The following is a 25,635-nucleotide window of genomic DNA, read 5'->3' on the forward strand; positions in this document are numbered from 1 at the left end:
CTTGTTTTTCATTAGCAAAGCAGACCATAGATAGTAAGGCTTTGATTTTTATTTCAAAAATGTCCGTGTATAGTAAGGCTTTTTCCTATAAGGCTAAGGTAGACTTAGACACGCAGCCCTTTTCCCCATCATCGTAGTAACACTGTGGGGTAAAGAAAAATCCTTCATGTTTTATGAAAGACAGCCAACAGGAAATGAAATAGCCCCGGTCCAAAAGATAAATAGAGAAACTGAGGGGGTCTTAGGGGGGAGCCACTGTAGCGGGAAATGTACTTCATGGCTACTGGAGCTATGTGGTCAGGATCCCATATCATCTACCTCCTCTCTTCTCGGGTTGTGCATTTATACTCCGTCTGCGGGGCCTCCATGCTACTTAACAATGTTAATAAGATGAGTTTTGGAGTTTTTTTCTCCCCCCAACAGTCTTTCTCTGTCTACTTATAAAATGTTGTCATCTCTCTGGAGGCAAAAGATTAAAGTGGAGCTTTAAGGGCCAACCCGAGAGCTCGTTTGCAAACGTTACAGAAAAAGCGCCCAAAGCTTGACGTGCCGCCACGCGCAAATACGCGTCAAGAAAATACTAGGAAACAGAGCAGCGGGGATCAGAGAGACTCAAATCTAATGGAAACTGAACAACGACCCGCAGCAAAAGATGAATTTCAACTATAAAATAGAACCTTACGGATTTATTGGGGAGGAGAGCACGTTTTGATGGGCACTCTTCACGCTATTACGGGACCAGCCTACCAAAAGGAGTCCAAAATTGTTGACCAAACTCAGTCTGCTGGGTGGGCTACGTTCATGCTCACCAGATCTCAGGGTTTTTTTCAGCCCTTAATGTTGACTTACTGGTTGCCATTGACTTTTTTATTGAAAAAAAACAACATAGTATAGTGAGGCTTTTTCTTTAAACAATTGACCATGTATAGTAAGCCTCATCTCATCTCATTTTCTGAACCGCTTTATCCTCATCAGGGTAGCGGGGGATGCTGGAGCCAATCCCAGCTGTCTCCAGGCCAGAGGCGGCGGACATCCTGAATCGGTGGCCAGCCGATCTTAGGGTACAAGGAGACGGAAAACCAGGCACACTGTATAGTAAGGCTTTTTTCTTTAAAAACGACATAGTATAGTAAGGCTTTTTTCCTTAAAAATGACCATGTATAGTAAGGCTTTTTTTCTTAGAAAACGACATAGTATAGTAAGGCTTTTTTTTCTTAAAAAAACGACATAGTATAGTAAGGCTTTATTTCTTAAAAACGACATAGTATAGTAAGGCTTTTTTTCTTAAAAAACGACATAGTATAGTAAGGCTTTTTTCTTAAAAAAACGACATAGTATAGTAAGGCTTTTTTCTTAAAAAAACGACATAGTATAGTAAGGCTTTTTTCTTAAAAAAACGACATAGTATAGTAAGGCTTTTTTCTTAAAAAAACGACATAGTATAGTAAGGCTTTTTTCTTAAAAAAAAACGACATAGTATAGTAAGGCTTTTTTTCTTTAAAAACGACATAGTATAGTAAGGCTTTTTTCTTTAAAAAACGACATAGTATAGTAAGGCTTTTTTCCTTAAAAATGACCATGTATAGTAAGGCTTTTTTTCTTTAAAAACGACATAGTATAGTCAGGCTTTTTATCTTAAAAAACGACTTAGTATAATAATGCTTTTTTTTTTCTTAAAAAACGACATAGTATAGTAAGGCTTTTTTTCTTAAAAAACGACATAGTATAGTAAGGCTTTTTTTCTTTAAAAATGACATAGTATAGTAAGGCTTTTTTTCTTAAAAAACGATATAGTATGGTAAGGCTTTTTTTCTTAAAAAACGACATAGTATAGTAAGGCTTTTTTCCTTAAAAAAGGACATAGTATAGTAAGGCTTTTTTCCTTAAAAAACGACATAGTATAGTAAGGCTTTTTTCATAAAAAACACATAGTATAGTAAGGCTTTTTTTTCTTTAAAAAAACCCACATAGTATAGTAAGGCTTTTTTTCTTTTAAAAAACGACATAGTATAGTAAGGCTTTTTTTCTTTAAAAACGACATAGTATAGTAAGGCTTTTTTCTTTAAAAAACGACATAGTATAGTAAGGCTTTTTTCTTTAAAAAAACGACATAGTATAGTAAAGCTTGTTTCTTTAAAAAATGACATAGTATAGTAAGGTTTTTTTCTTTAAAAAACGACATAGTATAGTAAGGCTTTTTCTTTAAACAATTGACCATGTATAGTAAGCCTCATCTCATCTCATTTTCTGAACCGCTTTATCCTCATCAGGGTAGCGGGGGATGCTGGAGCCAATCCCAGCTGTCTCCAGGCCAGAGGCGGCGGACATCCTGAATCGGTGGCCAGCCGATCTTAGGGTACAAGGAGACGGAAAACCAGGCACACTGTATAGTAAGGCTTTTTTCTTTAAAAACGACATAGTATAGTAAGGCTTTTTTCCTTAAAAATGACCATGTATAGTAAGGCTTTTTTTCTTAAAAAACGACATAGTATAGTAAGGCTTTTTTTCTTAAAAAACGACATAGTATAGTAAGGCTTTTTTCCTTAAAAATGACCATGTATAGTAAGGCTTTTTTTCTTTAAAAACGACATAGTATAGTCAGGCTTTTTATCTTAAAAAACGACTTAGTATAATAATGCTTTTTTTTTTCTTAAAAAACGACATAGTATAGTAAGGCTTTTTTTCTTAAAAAACGACATAGTATAGTAAGGCTTTTTTTCTTTAAAAATGACATAGTATAGTAAGGCTTTTTTCTTAAAAAACACATAGTATAGTAAGGCTTTTTTTTCTTTAAAAAAACCCACATAGTATAGTAAGGCTTTTTTTCTTTTAAAAAACGACATAGTATAGTAAGGCTTTTTTTCTTTAAAAAACGACATATTTCCACTTTCAATATGGCGGGGCGATGTGGGCGTGGCCTATCTTCAAGGCAGCGGTATAAATCAAGTACATGCGCAGTGCCTCGTCTTCTCCAACAGCCATGTCCATGCTGATGGCCGTGTAGCACGCCAACGAGGTATTTACTGGCCTACGTGCATTTTTATCACGCTACCGGCAGATTTTTTAGGAATCAATTGAGCAAAACCGCCAACAAATCTGTAAGTTTAATGCCAGGTTGACCGCACCGTCGACGATTTAAGTTTGGGCTCTGTGCCACATGTGACAAGCTATCTTAGCATTAGCGTCACGACAACGCTTTCCATTTGACCACGTCAAGCGTCGTCTTGATGTTAATACTAAGAGATCTACAGTCTGTTTTCTCCATTGTCGAGTCGTGTTTAAAAGACTTTTAGTGGATTCAAACAAAGCCGAGATATGAACGGACAGTTTGTTAGGTAAAGGCTCACTCAAAAATGATGTATGTACTGATAGTTTTCACTGCGAGTGCTAAACAAATCATTTTAATCAAAAATTGTTAAGCCAACTTTTTCCTAGCTGTTAACTTCAGTCTGTATATTTAATCGCCTTGTCTGGAAAAGGGAAATTAGCACGGAGCACTCACTAACTTATTTTCATTCTTTAGCTTGATCATTTATTGTAAGATTTCTCTTGCATGCAATAATTGTTTGTGAACTCCCAAATAGCGTGGTTAAATCAAGATGCAGCTCTTTCCGTGTGCCCCAGGACACTCAAACCCTTGAGGTTACAGGTAAAACTAATCTCATCTGTTGAATCTCCATTCTCTGTATATGACAACTTTTGCTTCTTTTTTTTTTTTGCACACATCAGGTCCATGTCCAGGTGATCTTCCCAGGTTGCCCACTTGAAGATGATGCCTCTCTTGCATGATGTGGCGTCTCTGAACTCTGTAAGATTTCTCTTCCTGTATTAGTTGTTTGGCAACTCCTAAATAGCGTTGTTAAATGAAGTTTTCTCCGTTTAGCATCATCTTTGGTCTTCTCATCAAGGTAAAACTAGATTTAACAACAAAAATGTAAGTCTATTTGTTGAATCTCCAGTGTCTATATATGCTAACTTTTGCTTCTTTTTTTTTTGCACACATCATGTCCAGGTGATCTTCCCAGGTTGCCCACTTGAAGATGATGCCTCTCTTGCATGATGTGGCGTCTCTGAACTCTGTAAGATTTCTCTTCCTGTATTAGTTGTTTGGCAACTCCTAAATAGCGTTGTTAAATGAAATTTTCCCCATTTAGCATCATCTTTGGTCTTCTCATCAAGGTAAAACTAGATTTAACAACAAAAATGTAAGTCTATTTGTTGAATCTCCAGTGTCTATATATGCTAACTTTTGTTTTTTTTTTGCACACATCAGGTCCAGACTTTGGAGGGTCTCCAAGTGATGCCTCATCTCTGAATGCAGTCTTCTGAGAGGTTAGTTTATTGTCGAATATCCAAGTATTTATCCAGATCTATTTTATTGACTAAATTTACTCTCCCTCCTCTTAGGTAAAGTCCAGTTTTCTGGCTCATGGTGACCAGATCCTTAAGGTAAAGAGGATCTCACTTCTTTTCTTCAGTCAGAAATTTTAATAAAAGAGATTTGAGTGTCATTTGTCTTTGTTAAAACACTTGGAGAAAAAAGACCCAAGACCCTCAATGGTCTTTTTTTTCCTTTAATTTTTGGTGGTTATATTCTAAGTCTTTTATAATAAACCAATTTTTTTTTGCCTAAGTGTTATGTTGATTTTTTTATTATAAGTCACGTTGAAATTTTTCTAAGTCTTTTAATTGATTAAATTTTTTTTTGTGACTAAGTGTATGTTGAAATATTTCTAAGTGTTTTAAATTTAAAAAAACTGTTTTTTTTGCCTAAGTGTTAGAAAAATTTCAACATGTTTTACTCTTGTTGATACAAATGTATATTTTTGAATAAAAACTTTCAAATGTCAAGCCACTTGTTTTTTCTTCATATAACTAGCAAAAAAGAATGCAAATGTACATTTCAAGAACTTATTTTTCCACATAAGCCAGCTAGCATTTCAATGTGTTCATGGACAAAGAATCTCTTCTTGGCATTCTGGAAAATAAAAAAAGAGGGTCAACACACAATAGACTAAGTCCAGGATTAGTTAAGTAAAAAAAAAAGTTATGTTTTACCAACATCAGAAAGGCTCTCTTTTCCTCAGTCAGCAGGCCTCCATCACACAATATTAAAGGCCTAGGAGGAAAAAATATTAGGTGACTTAAAAATGTCTTTATAAGAGGGATCTCCAACTGCAGTCCTCAGGGGCCCCAGTCCAGTTTATTTTCCATGTCCTCCATCACACCTTGATCATGTGGTGGGAGATATGGAAAGCATACTGGATAGGGACCCTGAGGACCAGAGTTGGAGACACCTGCTCTATAATGACAAGTACCTGAGGGGATGTTGCTGTCAAAAAGTGTGCCGTCCACCAATGTCACCCTTTTTGGGGAAGTTTGTCTGGTCATCTTTCTTCAGCGTTGATTTGGTCAACTTGGGTGGACACTTTAGAGAAGCAACATACACAATGAGTAGGTTTAGTACCCATTACAAGAAAATAAATAACCAACTGCAGTCCTTGAGGGCCCCAGTCCAGTTTATTTTCCATGTCCTCCATCACACCTTAATCAGGATCTTGATCATTTGATTCAAATGTGGTGGGAGATATGGAAAGCATACTGGATAGGGACCCTGAGGACCAGAGTTGGAGACACCTGCTCTATAATGACAAGTACCTGAGGGGATGTTGCTGTCAAAAAGTGTGCCGTCACCCTTTTTGGGGAAGTTTGTCTGGTCATCTTTCTTCAGCGTTGATTTGGTCAACTTGGGCGGACACTGAAGAGAAGCAAGATACACAATGAGTAGGTTCAGTACACATTACAAGAAAATAAATAACCTCCAACTGCAGTCCTTGAGGGCCCCAGTCCAGTTTATTTTCCATGTCCTCCATCACACCTTAATCAGGATCTTGATCATTTGATTCAAATGTGGTGGGAGATATGGAAAGCATACTGGATAGGGACCCTGAGGACTAGAGTTGGAGACACCTGCTCTATAATGACAAGTACCTGAGGGGAAGTTGCTGTCAAAAAGTGTGCCGTCCACCAATGTCACCCTTTTTGGGGAAGTTTGTCTGGTCATCTTTCTTCAGCGTTGATTTGGTCAACTTGGGTGGACACTGAAAAAAAGCAAGATACACAATGAGTAGGTTCAGTACACATTACAAGAAAATAAATAACCTCCAACTGCAGTCCTTGAGGGCCCCAGTCCAGTTTATTTTCCATGTCCTCCATCACACCTTAATCAGGATCTTGATCATTTGATTCAAATGTGGTGGGAGATATGGAAAGCATACTGGATAGGGACCCTGAGGACCAGAGTTGGAGACACCTGCTCTATAATGACAAGTACCTGAGGGGATGTTGCTGTCAAAAAGTGTGCCGTCACCCTTTTTGGGGAAGTTTGTCTGGTCATCTTTCTTCAGCGTTGATTTGGTCAACTTGGGCGGACACTGAAGAGAAGCAAGATACACAATGAGTAGGTTCAGTACACATTACAAGAAAATAAATAACCTCCAACTGCAGTCCTTGAGGGCCCCAGTCCAGTTTATTTTCCATGTCCTCCATCACACCTTAATCAGGATCTTGATCATTTGATTCAAATGTGGTGGGAGATATGGAAAGCATACTGGATAGGGACCCTGAGGACTAGAGTTGGAGACACCTGCTCTATAATGACAAGTACCTGAGGGGAAGTTGCTGTCAAAAAGTGTGCCGTCCACCAATGTCACCCTTTTTGGGGAAGTTTGTCTGGTCATCTTTCTTCAGCGTTGATTTGGTCAACTTGGGTGGACACTGAAAAAAAGCAAGATACACAATGAGTAGGTTCAGTACACATTACAAGAAAATAAATAACCTCCAACTGCAGTCCTTGAGGGCCCCAGTCCAGTTTATTTTCCATGTCCTCCATCACACCTTAATCAGGATCTTGATCATTTGATTCAAATGTGGTGGGAGATATGGAAAGCATACTGGATAGGGACCCTGAGGACTAGAGTTGGAGACACCTGCTCTATAATGACAAGTACCTGAGGGGATGTTGCTGTCAAAAAGTGTGCCGTCCACCAATGACACCCTTTTTGGGGAAGTTTGTCTGGTCATCTTTCTTCAGCGTTGATTTGGTCAACTTGGGCGGACACTGAAGAGAAGCAAGATACACAATGAGTAGGTTTAGTACACATTACAAGAAAATAAATAACCTGAAACACTTGGGTCCTACATCGTCCACAACCTTTGCCTTGACTTCTTGACAGCTGTCACCTCTTCCACCGTGTACATCCGTGGCTTTAAACCTCTACAAAACACAGCATGATTATAGAATTGCTCATTTAACCAATTTGACCAGTGGTCCGCAAACTATTCCAGAAAGGGCAGTGGAGGGTGCAGGTTTTCATTCCAATCTGGTATCCTAGTAGTACAATCACTGGATTGCATTCAAGTGATTCTTTTTTTCAGCAGAAACCTCATTGGTTAAACTGTTAATGTTGGATCTGTTGGAACCAAAATCTGCACCCACAGGAGCCCTCGAGGACCAGTTTGGAGACCTATAATGAGGGAAAATTGTTATTTTATCATATGTTTAAACTCAAGTGAAAAATGGCCCCTGCACTTTTGTTGACTGAATGCCTCAAACGCATTTAAAATAAATAATAAAAATGAAAAGGTCCAAGCCCTGAGGTCTTCCTTTAAGAAAGTGAAGGGAAATGTCTATATTCTATAAAAGTGTACCGTTTATTCCTTACACTTCCACTGATGGCATTTATGTGGGTGTGAGTTATCCACACAAGTTGTTGCTATTTAAAAAAATAATCAATGCCAAGCCAGTTAGTGTTTTCATTCAAAATTGGAATGTACCATAATGAAAAACAAGCTAATTTAGCAAAGCCGTGAATACCGAACGCTGATTTAATGATTACACGGATATAGTAAATAGAAACTACTATTTAAAAAAAATGACTCACTTTGCTGACAAACAGCTCGTTATGACCAAGTTGCTCCTTTTTGGCTGTTATGGCCCCATTCTTGATGTTTCCCAGCAATCCGTGTTCGTTGAGGAACTGAAACACACAATGGAATGAAACATTAAGAGCTGTAGGTAACGCAATGTAGCCAATTTGTTTGCAAACATTTTACTGTCTGCATCCACGTTGGGCCACATCACGCGATCGAAGCATGCTACTACCGTCATAAAGCACTCTTCAAATGAGAACTGGGGCTTCGAAATCCCCAAATGACAACGTACCGTGTCCTGTGAGAACTTTATCGGGTCTTTCTTCGGTAAATCGTCACTTCTGAGCTGCCTGCAGTCTACCAAAGGACTGGCAGCTGGCTCATTTGCCATTTTGAAGGGTGGAGCCGACCTTTGAACTCTGACATGGGTAATACGTATCAAAAATAGACACATAAAAGTACATTGTTTTCATAATACTAACGTGTATTATGCGACACATATAAAAATGCATCAATAATAACCTCATACAATTGAAATATTATTTAGGAATATAGCCACATTTTACTTACCCAAAATATTTTTTTTTTGTACATAAAATCCATCCACCTTTGTTTCCTTCTACCCTAATGCGGATAAAGCGGTTCAGAAAATGAGATGAAATGAGACTATACATTTACTTATTTTACATGATCATTTAAAAAAAAGTCTTAGTATACATGGTCATTTTTAAAGCCTTACTATACATGGTTTTGTTTTTAAGAAAAAATCCTTACTAATCATGATCATTTTTCATTTTCATACAGTTTTTTTTAAAGAAAAAAGCTTTACACGGTCATTTTTTTAAGAAAAATGACTCACTATACATGGTCTTTAAAAAAAGCCTTACAATACATGGTCATTTAAAAAAAAATCCTTACTATACCTGTTCATTTATTTAAAAAATCACGTCGCCCAATTTCAAATAGCAACAGTTTTACTACCTCATCATCAGCCCAGCATCTCATATCACCCCGATGGCTAGAGATAGAAACAAATTGAGTAACAAGCCACTAACTGAAAGAAATTCCAGTGAAATAAATCACAGCATATCATTGTAAGTCCCTAATAGAATGCTTTGGGACGATTTCACGATCACTAACTCGTTGCTTTTTTACCTGCTGTCGACTTTATTTTTGGTTTTGAACAACAACTCAATGAATACCTAAACTCTATTTTTATTATCATCAATTTGTTGCAATGCTGTCAAAACCAAGCACAACAGTAAAGAAAACCTCTTTGGGGCACAATTACAACAAGTGTAAATGTTAGCCACTCTTGTTTATCCACGTCCGGTCAGAATCAAACAGTTCCAAAATAACTGCAGTGTCTTAAAAAGCCTTACTATACTATGTCGTTTTGTAAGAAAAAAAGCCTTACTATACTATGTCGTTTTTAAAGAAAAATAGCCTTACTATACTATGTCATTTTTAAGGAAAAGAAAGCCTTACTATACTATGTCATTTTGAAGAAAAAAGCCTTACTATACTATGTCGTTTTTTAAGAAAAAAAGCCTTACTATACTATGTCGTTTTTTTTTAAGAAAAAAGCCTTACTATACTATGTCGTTTTTTTAAGAAAAAAGCCTAACTATACTATGTCGTTTTTTTAAGAAAAAAGCCTTACTATACTGTGTCGTTTTTAAGAAATAAAGCCTTACTATACTATGTCGTTTTTTTAAGAAAAAAAAGCCTTACTATACAATATCGTTTTTTAAGAAAAAAAGGCTTCCTCTACTATGTCGTTTTTCAAGAAAAAAAGCCATGCTATACTATGTCGTTTTTTAAGAAAAAAAGCCATACTATACTATGTCGTTTTTAAAAGGAAAAAAGCCATACTATACTATGTCGTTTTTAAAGACAAAAAAGCCTTACTATAAAAAGCCTTACTATACATGGTCTTTTTTAAACAAAAAAGCCTTACTTTACATGGTCTTTTTTGTAAATAAAAAGCCTTACTATACTGTGTCGTCTTAAAAGAAAAAAGCCTATACTATGTTGTTTTTTAAGAAAAAAGCCTTACAATACTATGTCGTTTTTTTTAAGAAAAAAGCCTTACTATACTATGTCGTCTTTTAAGAAAAACGCTTTACTGTACATGGTCGTTTTTTTTAAATAAAAAAGCCTTACTATACATGGTCATTTTTTAATAAAAAACCTTAATATACATGGTCATTTTTAAAGAAAAAAGCCTGACTATATATACATAGTATTTATTTTTTAAACAAATAAAAGCTTTACTTTACATAGACCACTTTTTTAAAAAGAAAAAGCCTTACGATGTCCAGCCATTCAAGTCATTTTGCATGCCAGCTTTACGTTTGTACCAAATCTCGGGGTATTCTTTGCTCAGTTATGAAGCACGTCTAATAAGATGAATAAATATTTGACATTATCGTCGACAAGGAAAAAGAGTGTCTCAAATTGTTTATTGAGGTAATTAAAAGGATAAATATAACTTCCAATCACATCATTTCAGAAGACACTGTGGTCCAGTGGCAAGAACAATGGGTTGAAATTGAAGTTGGACACAAGTTCAAATCTGGAGTGAGTTCAAGTCCACTCTTTGCAATTCTCAAATTGTTTATTGAGGTAATGAAAAGGATAAATATAACTTCCAATCACTTCATTTCAGAAGTCACTGTGGTCCAGTTGCAAAGACAAACGGTCAGAACTGCTGGTGGACTCAAGTTCAAATCAGGAGTGAGTTCAATTCCAGTCTTTGCAATTCTCAAATTGTTTATTGAGGTAATGAAAAGGATAGATATAACTTCCAATCTCATCATTTTAGATTTTGATTTGAACTTGAGTCCACCTGAAGTTCTGACCCATTGTCTTTGCCACTGGACCACAGTGACTTCTAAAATGATGTGATTGGAAGTTATATCTATCCTTTTCATTACCTCAATAAACAATTTGAGAATTGCAAAGAGTGGTATTGAACTCATTCCTGATTTGAACTTGAGTCCACCAGCAGTTCTGACCGTTTGTCTTTGCAACTGGACCACAGTGACTTCTGAAATGAAGTGATTGGAAGTTATATTTATCCTTTTCATTACCTCAATAAACAATTTGAGAATTGCAAAGACTGGAATTGAACTCACTCCTGATTTGAACTTGAGTCCACCAGCAGTTCTGACCATTTGTCTTTGCAACTGGACCACAGTGACTTCTGAAATGAAGTGATTGGAAGTTATATTTATCCTTTTCATTACCTCAATAAACAATTTGAGAATTGCAAAGAGTGGAATTGAACTCACTCCTGATTTGAACTTGAGTCCACCTGGAGTTCTGACCCATTGTCTTTGCCACTGGACCACAGTGACTTCTGAAATGATGTGATTGGAAGTTATATCTATCCTTTTCATTACCTCAATAAACAATTTGAGAATTGCAAAGAGTGGTATTGAACTCATTCCTGATTTGAACTTGAGTCCACCTGGAGTTCTGACCCATTGTCTTTGCCACTGCACCACAGTGAAGTTGGAAGTTGTATTTATCCTTTTCATTACCTCAATAAACAATTTGAGAATTGCAAAGAGTTGAATTGAACTCACTCCTGATTTGAACTTAAGTCCACCAGCAGTTCTGAACATTTGGCTTTGCAACTGGACCACAGTGACTTCTGAAATGAAGTGATTGGAAGTTATATTTATCCTTTTCTTTACCTCAATAAACAATTTGAGAATTGCAAAGAGTGGAATTGAACTCACTCCTGATTTGAACTTGAGTCCACCAGCAGTTCTGACCGTTTGTCTTTGCAACTGGACCACAGTGACTTCTGAAATGAAGTGATTGGAAGTTATATTTATCCTTTTCATTACCTCAATAAACAATTTGAGAATTGCAAAGAGTGGTATTGAACTCATTCCTGATTTGAACTTGAGTCCACCTGAAGTTCTGACCCATTGTCTTTGCCACTGGACCACAGTGACTTCTAAAATGATGTGATTGGAAGTTATATTTATCCTTTTCATTACCTCAATAAACAATTTGAGATTGCAAAGAGTGGAATTGAACTCAGTCCTGATTTGAACTTGAGTCCACCTGGAGTTCTGACCCATTGTCTTTGCCACTGGACCACAGTGACTTCTAAAATGATGAGATTGGAAGTTATATCTATCCTTTTCATTACCTCAATAAACAATTTGAGAATTGCAAAGACTGGAATTGAACTCACTCCTGATTTGAACTTGAGTCCACCAGCAGTTCTGACTGTTTGTCTTTGCAACTGGACCACAGTGACTTCTGAAATGAAGTGATTGGAAGTTATATTTATCCTTTTCATTACCTCAATAAACAATTTGAGAATTGCAAAGAGTGGAATTGAACTCACTCCTGATTTGAACTTGAGTCCACCTGGAGTTCTGACCCATTGTCTTTGCCACTGGACCACAGTGACTTCTGAAATGATGTGATTGGAAGTTATATCTATCCTTTTCATTACCTCAATAAACAATTTGAGAATTGCAAAGAGTGGAATTGAACTCAGTCCTGATTTGAACTTGAGTCCAGCAGTTCTGACCGTTTGTCTTTGCAACTGGACCACAGTGACTTCTGAAATGAAGTGATTGGAAGTTATATTTATCCTTTTCATTACCTCAATAAACAATTTGAGAATTGCAAAGAGTGGAATTGAACTCATTCCTGATTTGAACTTGAGTCCACCTGGAGTTCTGACCCATTGTCTTTGCCACTGGACCACAGTGACTTCTGAAATGATGTGATTGGAAGTTATATCTATCCTTTTCATTACCTAAATAAACAATTTGAGAATTGCAAAGACTGGAATTGAACTCATTCCTGATTTGAACTTGAGTCCACCTGGAGTTCTGACCCATTGTCTTTGCCACTGGACCACAGTGACTTCTGAAATGATGTGATTGGAAGTTATATCTATCCTTTTCATTACCTCAATAAACAATTTGAGAATTGCAAAGAGTGGTATTGAACTCATTCCTGATTTGAACTTGAGTCCACCTGAAGTTCTGACCCATTGTCTTTGCCACTGGACCACAGTGACTTCTGAAATGAAGTGATTGGAAGTTATATCTATCCTTTTCATTACCTCAATAAACAATTTGAGAATTGCAAAGAGTGGAATTGAACTCATTCCTGATTTGAACTTGAGTCCACCAGCAGTTCTGACCGTTTGTCTTTGCAACTGGACCACAGTGACTTCTGAAATGATGTGATTGGAAGTTATATCTATCCTTTTCATTACCTCAATAAACAATTTGAGAATTGCAAAGAGTGGAATTGAACTCACTCCTGATTTGAACTTGAGTCCACCGGCAGTTCTGACCGATTGTCTTTGCAACTGGACCACAGTGACTTCTGAAATGAAGTGATTGGAAGTTATATTTATCCTTTTCATTACCTCAATAAACAATTTGAGAATTGCAAAGAGTGGAATTGAACTCAGTCCTGATTTGAACTTGAGTCCACCTGGAGTTCTGACCCATTGTCTTTGCCACTGGACCACAGTGACTTCTGAAATGAAGTGATTGGAAGTTATATCTATCCTTTTCATTACCTCAATAAACAATTTGAGAATTGCAAAGAGTGGTATTGAACTCATTCCTGATTTGAACTTGAGTCCACCTGAAGTTCTGACCCATTGTCTTTGCCACTGGACCACAGTGACTTCTGAAATGAAGTGATTGGAAGTTATATCTATCCTTTTCATTACCTCAATAAACAATTTGAGAATTGCAAAGAGTGGAATTGAACTCACTCCTGATTTGAACTTGAGTCCACCGGCAGTTCTGACCGATTGTCTTTGCAACTGGACCACAGTGACTTCTGAAATGAAGTGATTGGAAGTTATATTTATCCTTTTCATTACCTCAATAAACAATTTGAGAATTGCAAAGAGTGGAATTGAACTCAGTCCTGATTTGAACTTGAGTCCACCTGGAGTTCTGACCCATTGTCTTTGCCACTGCACCACAGTGAAGTTGGAAGTTGTATTTATCCTTTTCATTACCTCAATAAACAATTTGAGAATTGCAAAGACTGGAATTGAACTCATTCCTGATTTGAACTTGAGTCCTCCAGCAGTTCTGACCGTTTGTCTTTGCAACTGGACCACAGTGACTTCTGAAAAGAGGTGATTGGAAGTTATATTTATCCTTTTCATTAACTCAAAAAACAATTTGAGAATTGCAAAGAGTGGAATTGAACTCATTCCTGATTTGAACTTGAGTCCACCAGCAGTTCTGACCGTTTGTCTTTGCAACTGGACCACAGTGACTTCTGAAATGATGTGATTGGAAGTTATATCTATCCTTTTCATTACCTCAATAAACAATTTGAGAATTGCAAAGAGTGGTATTGAACTCATTCCTGATTTGAACTTGAGTCCACCTGAAGTTCTGACCCATTGTCTTTGCCACTGGACCACAGTGACTTCTGAAATGAAGTGATTGGAAGTTATATCTATCCTTTTCATTACCTCAATAAACAATTTGAGAATTGCAAAGAGTGGAATTGAACTCACTCCTGATTTGAACTTGAGTCCACCGGCAGTTCTGACCGATTGTCTTTGCAACTGGACCACAGTGACTTCTGAAATGAAGTGATTGGAAGTTATATTTATCCTTTTCATTACCTCAATAAACAATTTGAGAATTGCAAAGAGTGGAATTGAACTCAGTCCTGATTTGAACTTGAGTCCACCTGGAGTTCTGACCCATTGTCTTTGCCACTGCACCACAGTGAAGTTGGAAGTTATATTTATCCTTTTCATTACCTCAATAAACAATTTGAGAATTGCAAAGACTGGAATTGAACTCATTCCTGATTTGAACTTGAGTCCTCCAGCAGTTCTGACCGTTTGTCTTTGCAACTGGACCACAGTGACTTCTGAAAAGAGGTGATTGGAAGTTATATTTATCCTTTTCATTAACTCAAAAAACAATTTGAGAATTGCAAAGAGTGGAATTGAACTCATTCCTGATTTGAACTTGAGTCCACCAGCAGTTCTGACCGTTTGTCTTTGCAACTGGACCACAGTGACTTCTGAAATGATGTGATTGGAAGTTATATCTATCCTTTTCATTACCTCAATAAACAATTTGAGAATTGCAAAGAGTGGAATTGAACTCATTCCTGATTTGAACATGAGTCCACCTGAAGTTCTGACCCATTGTCTTTGCCACTGGACCACAGGGACTTCTAAAATGATGAGATTGGAAGTTATATCTATCCTTTTCATTACCTCAATAAACAATTTGAGAATTGCAAAGAGTGGAATTGAACTCACTCCTGATTTGAACTTGAGTCCACCGGCAGTTCTGACCGATTGTCTTTGCAACTGGACCACAGTGACTTCTGAAATGAAGTGATTGGAAGTTATATTTATCCTTTTCATTACCTCAATAAACAATTTGAGAATTGCAAAGAGTAGAATTGAACTCATTCCTGATTTGAACTTGAGTCCACCTGGAGTTCTGACCCATTGTCTTTGCCACTGCACCACAGTGAAGTTGGAAGTTGTATTTATCCTTTTCATTACCTCAATAAACAATTTGAGAATTGCAAAGACTGGAATTGAACTCATTCCTGATTTGAACTTGAGTCCTCCAGCAGTTCTGACCGTTTGTCTTTGCAACTGGACCACAGTGACTTCTGAAAAGAGGTGATTGGAAGTTATATTTATCCTTTTCATTAACTCAAAAAACAATTTGAGAATTGCAAAGAGTGGAATTGAACTCATTCCTGATTTGAACTTGAGTCCACCAGCAGTTCTGACCGTTTGTCTTTTCAACTGGACCACAGTGACTTCTGAAATGATGTGATTGGAAGTTATATCTATCCTTTTCATTACCTCAATAAACAATTTGAGAATTGCAAAGAGTGGAATTGAACTCATTCCTGATTTGAACTTGAGTCCACCTGAAGTTCTGACCCATTGTCTTTGCCACTGCACCACAGTGAAGTTGGAAGTTGTATTTATCCTTTTCATTACCTCAATAAACAATTTGAGAATTGCAACGAGTGGAATTGAACTCACTCCTGAATGCTGTCGAAACGATCTAAATGCTGTCTAAATGCTGTTGAAACTATCTAAATGCTGTCTAAATGCTGTTGAAACGATCTAAATGCTGTCTAAATGCTTGTCAAGTCAACTATGGAGAAGATATGTCTACCCCTCCTCCAGACCAACAGGTGGCAGAAAGGAAAACTCAATCAGACTCTCCTCACCTCATTTCCTGCCTGAGGTCATAGGTCATGAACCAGGATATAAATTCAGTAGGCCAGCCTTGAAAGAAGACAGGCAAAAAAGGTCAGTAGTCCAGCTTTGGAAGAAGACATGCAAAAAAAAAAAAGGAACAAGAACTTACCCTTCAGACCCGAGTTGTTACTGCTGTGAAACGATCGGGGCCCCTTTTCAAGTTTGGGGCAAAATTTGAAGAAAAGTAGAGATAACTTGACAATGCTGTTGAAACGATCTAAATGCTGTTGAAACGATCTAAATGCTGTCTAAATGCTGTCAAAGCGATCTAAATGCTGTCTAAATGCTGTCGAAACCATCTAAATGCTGTCTAAATGCTGTCGAAACGATCTAAATGCTGTCTAAATGCTGTTGAAACGATCTAAATGCTGTCTAAATGCTGTTGAAACGATCTAAATGCTGTCTAAATGCTGTTGAAACGATCTAAATGCTGTCGAAACGATCTAAATGCTGTCGAAACGATCTAAATGCTGTCGAAACGATCTAAATGCTGTCGAAACGATCTAAATGCTGTCGAAACGATCTAAATGCTGTCTAAATGCTGTTGAAACGATCTAAATGCTGTTGAAACGATCTAAATGCTGTTGAAACGATCTAAATGCTGTTGAAACGATCTAAATGCTGTCTAAATGCTGTCAAAGCGATCTAAATGCTGTCTAAATGCTGTCGAAACCATCTAAATGCTGTCTAAATGCTGTCGAAACGATCTAAATGCTGTCTAAATGCTGTTGAAACGATCTAAATGCTGTCTAAATGCTGTTGAAACGATCTAAATGCAGTCTAAATGCTGTTGAAACGATCTAAATGCTGTTGAAACGATCTAAATGCTGTTGAAACGATCTAAATGCTGTCTAAATGCTGTTGAAACGATCTAAATGCTGTTGAAACGATCTAAATGCTGTTGAAACGATCTAAATGCTGTTGAAACGATCTAAATGCTGTTGAAACGATCTAAATGCTGTTGAAACGATTTAAATGCTGTTGAAACGATCTAAATGCTGTCTAAATGCTGTTGAAACGATCTAAATGCTGTCTAAATGCTGTTGAAACGATCTAAATGCTGTTGAAACGATCTAAATGCTGTTGAAACGATCTAAATGCTGTTGAAACGATCTAAATGCTGTTGAAACGATCTAAATGCTGTTGAAACGATCTAAATGCTGTTGAAACGATCTAAATGCTGTTGAAACGATCTAAATGCTGTTGAAACGATCTAAATGCTGTTGAAACGATCTAAATGCTGTTGAAACGATCTAAATGCTGTTGAAACGATCTAAATGCTGTTGAAACGATCTAAATGCTGTTGAAATGATCTAAATGCAGTCTAAATGCTGTTGAAACGATCTAAATGCAGTCTAAATGCTGTTAAATCTAAATGCTGTCTAAATGCTGTTGAAACGATCTAAATGCTGTTGAAATGATCTAACTGCTGTCTAAATGCTATTGAAACGATCTAAATGCTATTGAAACGATCTAAATGCTGTTGAAACGATCTAAATGCTGTTGAAACGATCTAAATGCTGTTGAAACGATCTAAATGCAGTCTAAATGCTGTTGAAACGATCTAAATGCTGTCTAAATGCTGTTGAAACGATCTAAATGCTGTTGAAACGATCTAAATGCTGTCTAAATGCTGTTGAAACGATCTAAATCAGGGGTAGGGAACCTATGGCTCGGGAGCCACATGTGGCTCTTTTGATGGGTGCATCTGGCTCTTGGCAAACCTGTGAGCTAAAATATGGAAATCGCTGGTGACAGAACTGAGATATTACATTTAGAACTGCTTTAATCTTCATTTTTTTGTTTTCATCTTCATTTTTTTGCTTTAATCTTCATTTTTTCTGCTTTAATCTTCATTTTTTCTGCTTTAATCTTCATTTTTTTGCGTTAATCTTCATTTTTTTGCAGTAGACTTCTGGAATGCATCCTCTCATTGATTACCAACAGCATAATAATCTTTTTAAAAATATTCAGTTTTTTCCACTTTAAAAATGGTGAAATTACAAAGAAAATTGAAAAGGCACTCGTTTACATGTATTTTGACTTTTACAATCGTAGTATGGCTCACAAGGAATAATATTGGAAAATATGAGTTGTTTGTGGCTCTCTTCGTCAAAAAGGTTCCCGACCCCTGATCTAAATGCTGTCGAAACGATCTAAATGCTGTTGAAACGATCTAAATGCTGTTGAAACGATCTAAATGCTGTTGAAACAATCTAAATGCTGTTGAAACAATCTAAATGCTGTTGAAACAATCTAAATGCTGTTGAAACAATCTAAATGCTGTTGAAACAATCTAAATGCTGTTGAAACAATCTAAATGCTGTTGAAACGATCTAAATGCTGAAATGATTCAAATGCTGTCTAAATGCTGTTGAAACGATCTAAATGCTGTCGAAACGAACTAAATGCTGTCGAAACGATCTAAATGCTGTTGAAATGATCTAAATGCTGTCTAAATGCTGTTGAAATGATCTAAATGCTGTTGAAACGATCTAAATGCTGTCTAAATGCTGTTGAAACGGTCTAAATGCTGTTGAAACGATCTAAATGCTGTTGAAACGATCTATATGCTGTTGAAACGATCTAAATGCTGTTGAAACGATCTAAATGCTGTTGAAACGATCTAAATGCTGTCTAAATGCTGTTGAAATGATCTAAATGCTGTTGAAACGATCTAAATGCTGTCTAAATGTTATTGAAACGATCTAAATGCTGTCTAAATGCTGTTGAAACGATCTAAATGCTGTCTAAATGCGGTTGAAACGATCTAAATGCAGTCTAAATGCTGTTGAAACGATCTAAATGCTGTCTAAATGCTGTTGAAACTATCTAAATCAGAGCTAGGGAACCTATGGCTCGGGAGCCACATGTGGCTCTTTTGATGGGTGCATCTGGCTCTTCGCAAACCTGTGAACTAAAATATGGAAATCGCTGGTGACAGAACTGAGATATTACATTTAGAACTGCTTTAATCTTCATTTTTTCTGCTTTAATCTTCATTTTTTCTGCTTTAATCTTCATTTTTTTCTGCTTTAATCTTCATTTTTTTGCAGTAGACTTCTGGAATGCATTCTCTCATTGATTACCAACAGCATAATAAACTCTTAAAAAATATTCAGTTTTTTCCACTTTAAAAGTGGTGAAATTACAAAGAAAATTGAAAAGGCACTCGTTTACATTTATTTTGACTTTTACAATCGTAGTATGGCTCACAAGGAATAACATTGGAAAATATGAGTTGTTTGTGGCTTTCTTCGTCAAAAAGGTTCCCGACCCCTGGTCTAAATGCCGTTGAAACGATCTAAATGCTGTCTAAATGCTGTTGAAACGATCTAAATGCTGTCTAAATGCTGTTGAAACGATCTAAATGCTGTCTAAATGCTGTTGAAACGATCTAAATGCTGTCTAAATGCTGTTGAAACGATCTAAATGCTGTCTAAATGCTGTTGAAACGATCTAAATGCTGTCTAAATGCTGTTGAAACGATCTAAATGCTGTCTAAATGCTGTTGAAACGATCTAAATGCTGTCTAAATGCTGTTGAAACGATCTAAATGCTGTCTAAATGCTGTTGAAACGATCTAAATGCTGTCGAAACGATCTAAATGCTGTCTAAATGCTGTTGAAATGATGTAAATGCTGTCTAAATGCTGTTGAAATGATGTAAATGCTGTCTAAATGCTGTAGAAACGATCTAAATGCTGTCTAAATGCTGTTGAAATGATCTAAATGCTGTCTAAATGCTGTTGAAACGCTCAAAATGCTGTCGAAACGCTCTAAATGCTGTCGAAACGATCTAAATGCTGTCGAAACGATCTAAATGCTGTCGAAACGATCAAAATGCTGTCGAAACGATCAAAATGCTGTCGAAACGATCAAAATGCTGTCGAAACGATCAAAATGCTGTCTAAATGCTGTCGAAACGATCAAAATGCTGTCTAAATGCTGTCGAAACGATCTAAATGCTGTCGAAACGATCTAAATGCTGTCGAAACGATCTAAATGCTGTCTAAATGCTGTCGAAACGATCTGAATGCTGTCGAAACGATCTAAATGCTGTCGAAACGATCAAAATGCTGTCTAAATGCTGTTGAAACGATCTAAATGCTGTTGAAACGATCTAAATGCTGTTGAAACGATCTAAATGCTGTTGAAACGATCTAAATGCTGTTGAAACGATCTAAATGCTGTCTAAATGCTGTTGAAATGATCTAAATGCTGTCTAAATGCTTTTGAAATGATCTAAATGCTGTTGAAACGATCTAAATGCTGTTGAAACGATCTAAATGCTGTTGAAACGATCTAAATGCTGTCTAAATGCTGTTGAAACGATCTAAATGCTGTCTAAATGCTGTTGAAACGATCTAAATGCTGTCTAAATGCTGTTGAAACTGTGCTCTGCCCATTTGGCTCTGCCCATTTGCGCTCTGCCCATTTGCGCTCTGCCCATTTGCGCTCTGCCCATTTGCGCTCTGCCCATTTGCGCTCTGCCCATTTGCGCTCTGCCCATTTGCGCTCTGCCCATTTGCGCTCTGCCCATTTGCGCTCTGCCCATTTGCGCTCTGCCCATTTGCGCTCTGCCCATTTGCGCTCTGCCCATTTGCGCTCTGCCCATTTGCGCTCTGCCCATTTGCGCTCTGCCCATTTGCGCTCTGCCCATTTGCGCTCTGCCCATTTGCGCTCTGCCCATTTGCGCTCTGCCCATTTGCGCTCTGCCCATTTGCGCTCTGCCCATTTGCGCTCTGCCCATTTGCGCTCTGCCCATTTGCGCTCTGCCCATTTGCGCTCTGCCCATTTGCGCTCTGCCCATTTGCGCTCTGCCCATTTGCGCTCTGCCCATTTGCGCTCTGCCCATTTGCGCTCTGCCCATTTGCGCTCTGCCCATTTGCGCTCTGCCCATTTGCGCTCTGCCCATTTGCGCTCTGCCCATTTGCGCTCTGCCCATTTGCGCTCTGCCCATTTGCGCTCTGCCCATTTGCGCTCTGCCCATTTGCGCTCTGCCCATTTGCGCTCTGCCCATTTGCGCTCTGCCCATTTGCGCTCTGCCCATTTGCGCTCTGCCCATTTGCGCTCTGCCCATTTGCGCTCTGCCCATTTGCGCTCTGCCCATTTGCGCTCTGCCCATTTGCGCTCTGCCCATTTGCGCTCTGCCCATTTGCGCTCTGCCCATTTGCGCTCTGCCCATTTGCGCTCTGCCCATTTGCGCTCTGCCCATTTGCGCTCTGCCCATTTGCGCTCTGCCCATTTGCGCTCTGCCCATTTGCGCTCTGCCCATTTGCGCTCTGCCCATTTGCGCTCTGCCCATTTGCGCTCTGCCCATTTGCGCTCTGCCCATTTGCGCTCTGCCCATTTGCGCTCTGCCCATTTGCGCTCTGCCCATTTGCGCTCTGCCCATTTGCGCTCTGCCCATTTGCGCTCTGCCCATTTGCGCTCTGCCCATTTGCGCTCTGCCCATTTGCGCTCTGCCCATTTGCGCTCTGCCCATTTGCGCTCTGCCCATTTGCGCTCTGCCCATTTGCGCTCTGCCCATTTGCGCTCTGCCCATTTGCGCTCTGCCCATTTGCGCTCTGCCCATTTGCGCTCTGCCCATTTGCGCTCTGCCCATTTGCGCTCTGCCCATTTGCGCTCTGCCCATTTGCGCTCTGCCCATTTGCGCTCTGCCCATTTGCGCTCTGCCCATTTGCGCTCTGCCCATTTGCGCTCTGCCCATTTGCGCTCTGCCCATTTGCGCTCTGCCCATTTGCGCTCTGCCCATTTGCGCTCTGCCCATTTGCGCTCTGCCCATTTGCGCTCTGCCCATTTGCGCTCTGCCCATTTGCGCTCTGCCCATTTGCGCTCTGCCCATTTGCGCTCTGCCCATTTGCGCTCTGCCCATTTGCGCTCTGCCCATTTGCGCTCTGCCCATTTGCGCTCTGCCCATTTGCGCTCTGCCCATTTGCGCTCTGCCCATTTGCGCTCTGCCCATTTGCGCTCTGCCCATTTGCGCTCTGCCCATTTGCGCTCTGCCCATTTGCGCTCTGCCCATTTGCGCTCTGCCCATTTGCGCTCTGCCCATTTGCGCTCTGCCCATTTGCGCTCTGCCCATTTGCGCTCTGCCCATTTGCGCTCTGCCCATTTGCGCTCTGCCCATTTGCGCTCTGCCCATTTGCGCTCTGCCCATTTGCGCTCTGCCCATTTGCGCTCTGCCCATTTGCGCTCTGCCCATTTGCGCTCTGCCCATTTGCGCTCTGCCCATTTGCGCTCTGCCCATTTGCGCTCTGCCCATTTGCGCTCTGCCCATTTGCGCTCTGCCCATTTGCGCTCTGCCCATTTGCGCTGCATTTGAAATGCTGTCTAAATGCTGTTGAAACGATCTAAATGCTGTCTAAATGCTGTTGAAACGATCTAAATGCTGTCTAAATGCTGTTGAAACGATCTAAATGCTGTCTAAATGCTGTTGAAACGATCTAAATGCTGTCTAAATGCTGTTGAAACGATCTAAATGCTGTCTAAATGCTGTTGAAACGATCTAAATGCTGTCTAAATGCTGTTGAAACGATCTAAATGCTGTCTAAATGCTGTTGAAACGATCTAAATGCTGTCTAAATGCTGTTGAAACGATCTAAATGCTGTCTAAATGCTGTTGAAACGATCTAAATGCTGTCTAAATGCTGTTGAAACGATCTAAATGCTGTCTAAATGCTGTTGAAACTATCTAAATCAGGGGTAGGGAACCTATGGCTCGGGAGCCACATGTGGCTCTTTTGATGGGTGCATCTGGCTCTTCGCAAACCTGTGAGCTAAAATATGGAAATCGCTGGTGACAGAACTGAGATGTTACATTTAGAACTGCTTTAATCTTCATTTTTTTCTGCTTTAATCTTCATTTTTTCTGCTTTAATCTTCATTTTTTTGCAATAGACTTCTGGAATGCATTCTCTCATTGATTACCAACAGCATAATCATCTTTTAAAAAATATTCAGTTTTTTCCACTTTAAAAGTGGTGAAATTACAAAGAAAATTGAAAAGGCACTCGTTTACATGTATTTTGACTTTTACAATCGTAGTATGGCTCACAAGGAATAACATTGGAAAATATGAGTTGTTTGTGGCTCTCCTCGTCAAAAAGGTTCCCGACCCCTGATCTAAATGCTGTCTAAATGCCGTTGAAACGATCTAAATGCTGTCTAAATGCTGTTGAAACGATCTAAATGCTGTCTAAATGCTGTTGAAACGATCTAAATGCTGTCTAAATGCTGTTGAAACGATTTAAATGCTGTTGAAACGATCTAAATCAATCAATCAATCAATCAATCAATCAATTTATTTGGCAAGAAAAAGCACCAGGCTAAGGGCCATGTAACAAGATACAAGAAATGTGCACAAAACGCGGTGTAGTCACTGGTTCACGGCCAAAAAGTCATCCAGAGCCCGCTTGAACTGGGCGACCGTCGGCTTCTCGACCACACCCTGCGGAAGCCGGTTCCAAGGACCGGCGATGCGCACTGAAAAAGCAGCCTTCCGCCGATTCAACCGGAACCCGCGAGGGTACAGCTTCCACGGATGACCCCTCAGACCACGGTCTAAATGCTGTTGAAATGATCTAAATGCTGTCTAAATGCTGTTGAAACGATCTAAATGCTGTCTAAATGCTGTTGAAACGATCTAAATGCTGTCTAAATGCTGTTGAAACGATCTAAATGCTGTCTAAATGCTGTTGAAACGATCTAAATGCAGTCTAAATGCTGTTGAAACGATCTAAATGCTGTCTAAATGCTGTCTAAATGCTGTTGAAACGATCTAAATGCTGTCGAAACTATCTAAATCAGGGGTAGGGAACCTATGGCTCGGGAGCCACATGTGGCTCTTTTGATGGGTGCATCTGGCTCTTCGCAAACCTGTGAGCTAAAATATGGAAATCGCTGGTGACAGAACTGAGATATTACATTTAGAACTGCTTTAATCTTCTTTTTTTGCTTTAATCTTCATTTTTTTGCTTTAATCTTCATTTTTTTGCTTTAATCTTCATTTTTTCTGCTTTAATCTTCATTTTTTTCTGCTTTAATCTTCATTTTTTTTCTGCTTTAATCTTCATTTTTTCTGCTTTAATCTTCATTTTTTCTGCTTTAATCTTCATATTTTTTGCTTTAATCTTCAATTTTTTGCGTTAATCTTCATTTTTTTGCAGTAGACTTCTGGAATGCATCCTCTCATTGATTACCAACAGCATAATAATCTTTTCAAAAATATTCAGTTTTTTCCACTTTAAAAGTGGTGAAATTACAAAAAAAATTGAAAAGGCACTCGTTTACATGTATTTTGACTTTTAAAATCGTAGTATGGCTCACAAGGAATAACATTGGAAAATATGAGTTGTTTGTGGCTCTCTTCGTCAAAAAGGTTCCCGACCCCTGATCTAAATGCTGTCTAAATGCTGTTGAAATGATCTAAATGCTGTCTAAATGCTATTGAAACGATCAAAATGCTGTCTAAATGCTGTTGAAACGATCTAAATGCTGTCTAAATGCCGTTGAAACGATCTAAATGCAGTCTAAATGCTGTTGAAATGATCTAAATGCTGTTGAAATGATCTAAATGCTGTCTAAATGCTGTTGAAACGATCTAAATGCTGTCGAAACTATCTAAATCAGGGGTAGGGAACCTATGGCTCGGGAGCCACATGTGGCTCTTTTGATGGGTGCATCTGGCTCTTCGCAAACCTGTGAGCTAAAATATGGAAATCGCTGGTGACAGAACTTAATCTTCTTTTTTTGCTTTAATCTTCATTTTTTTGCTTTAATCTTCATTTTTTTGCTTTAATCTTCATTTTTTCTGCTTTAATCTTCATTTTTTCTGCTTTAATCTTCATTTTTTCTGCTTTAATCTTCATTTTTTCTGCTTTAATCTTCATTTTTTCTGCTTTAATCTTCATATTTTTTGCTTTAATCTTCAATTTTTTGCGTTAATCTTCATTTTTTTGCAGTAGACTTCTGGAATGCATCCTCTCATTGATTACCAACAGCATAATAATCTTTTCAAAAATATTCAGTTTTTTCCACTTTAAAAGTGGTGAAATTACAAAAAAAATTGAAAAGGCACTCGTTTACATGTATTTTGACTTTTAAAATCGTAGTATGGCTCACAAGGAATAACATTGGAAAATATGAGTTGTTTGTGGCTCTCTTCGTCAAAAAGGTTCCCGACCCCTGATCTAAATGCTGTCTAAATGCTGTTGAAATGATCTAAATGCTGTCTAAATGCTATTGAAACGATCAAAATGCTGTCTAAATGCTGTTGAAACGATCTAAATGCTGTCTAAATGCTGTTGAAACGATCTAAATGCAGTCTAAATGCTGTTGAAATGATCTAAATGCTGTCGAAACGATCTAAATGCTGTCGAAACTATCTAAATCAGGGGTAGGGAACCTATGGCTCGGGAGCCACAT

The 25,635-nt window shown here is 38.4% G+C and overlaps 1 protein-coding gene and 1 long non-coding RNA gene across 20 annotated transcripts; one reads left to right on the plus strand and one right to left on the minus strand.

Moving 5' to 3' along the window:
- The first annotated feature begins 2,735 nt into the window (after positions 1–2,735).
- Positions 2,736–4,511, plus strand: LOC144082986 (uncharacterized). Of its 6 annotated transcripts, none has more exons than XR_013303430.1 (8): positions 2,737–3,016; positions 3,585–3,649; positions 3,730–3,808; positions 3,884–3,934; positions 4,013–4,079; positions 4,155–4,179; positions 4,274–4,332; positions 4,408–4,511. It is a non-coding gene; the product is annotated as an uncharacterized LOC144082986 (long non-coding RNA). The 6 variants fall into 6 exon arrangements; XR_013303427.1 differs by having other exon boundaries at positions 2,738–3,016; positions 3,884–3,908; positions 4,155–4,205; XR_013303428.1 differs by having other exon boundaries at positions 2,739–3,016; positions 3,884–3,908.
- A 401-nt stretch (positions 4,512–4,912) lies between these two features.
- Positions 4,913–16,220, minus strand: LOC144082706 (peptidyl-prolyl cis-trans isomerase FKBP3-like). 14 transcript variants are annotated; one of them, XM_077610018.1, is made up of 12 exons: positions 16,177–16,220; positions 8,225–8,351; positions 7,944–8,039; positions 7,202–7,276; positions 7,011–7,120; positions 6,668–6,777; positions 6,335–6,434; positions 5,992–6,101; positions 5,659–5,758; positions 5,319–5,428; positions 5,059–5,119; positions 4,913–4,978 (listed from the first exon to the last, which is right to left on the minus strand). In XM_077610018.1, the coding sequence occupies exons 1-5, from the start codon at positions 16,203–16,205 to the stop codon at positions 7,028–7,030; spliced, it is 420 nt and encodes a 139-aa protein (XP_077466144.1). In that variant the 5' UTR covers positions 16,206–16,220; the 3' UTR covers positions 4,913–4,978; positions 5,059–5,119; positions 5,319–5,428; positions 5,659–5,758; positions 5,992–6,101; positions 6,335–6,434; positions 6,668–6,777; positions 7,011–7,027. The 14 variants fall into 14 exon arrangements, with proteins under 14 accessions (XP_077466144.1, XP_077466145.1, XP_077466133.1 ...); XM_077610019.1 differs by lacking the exon at positions 16,177–16,220 and having other exon boundaries at positions 7,214–7,276; positions 8,225–8,496; XM_077610007.1 differs by lacking the exon at positions 16,177–16,220 and having other exon boundaries at positions 8,225–8,486.
- Between the last annotated feature and the right edge of the window lie 9,415 nt (positions 16,221–25,635).

The sequence above is a fragment of the Stigmatopora argus genome, chromosome 9, assembly GCF_051989625.1.
Source record: "Stigmatopora argus isolate UIUO_Sarg chromosome 9, RoL_Sarg_1.0, whole genome shotgun sequence".
NCBI classification, from domain to species: domain Eukaryota; kingdom Metazoa; phylum Chordata; class Actinopteri; order Syngnathiformes; family Syngnathidae; genus Stigmatopora; species Stigmatopora argus.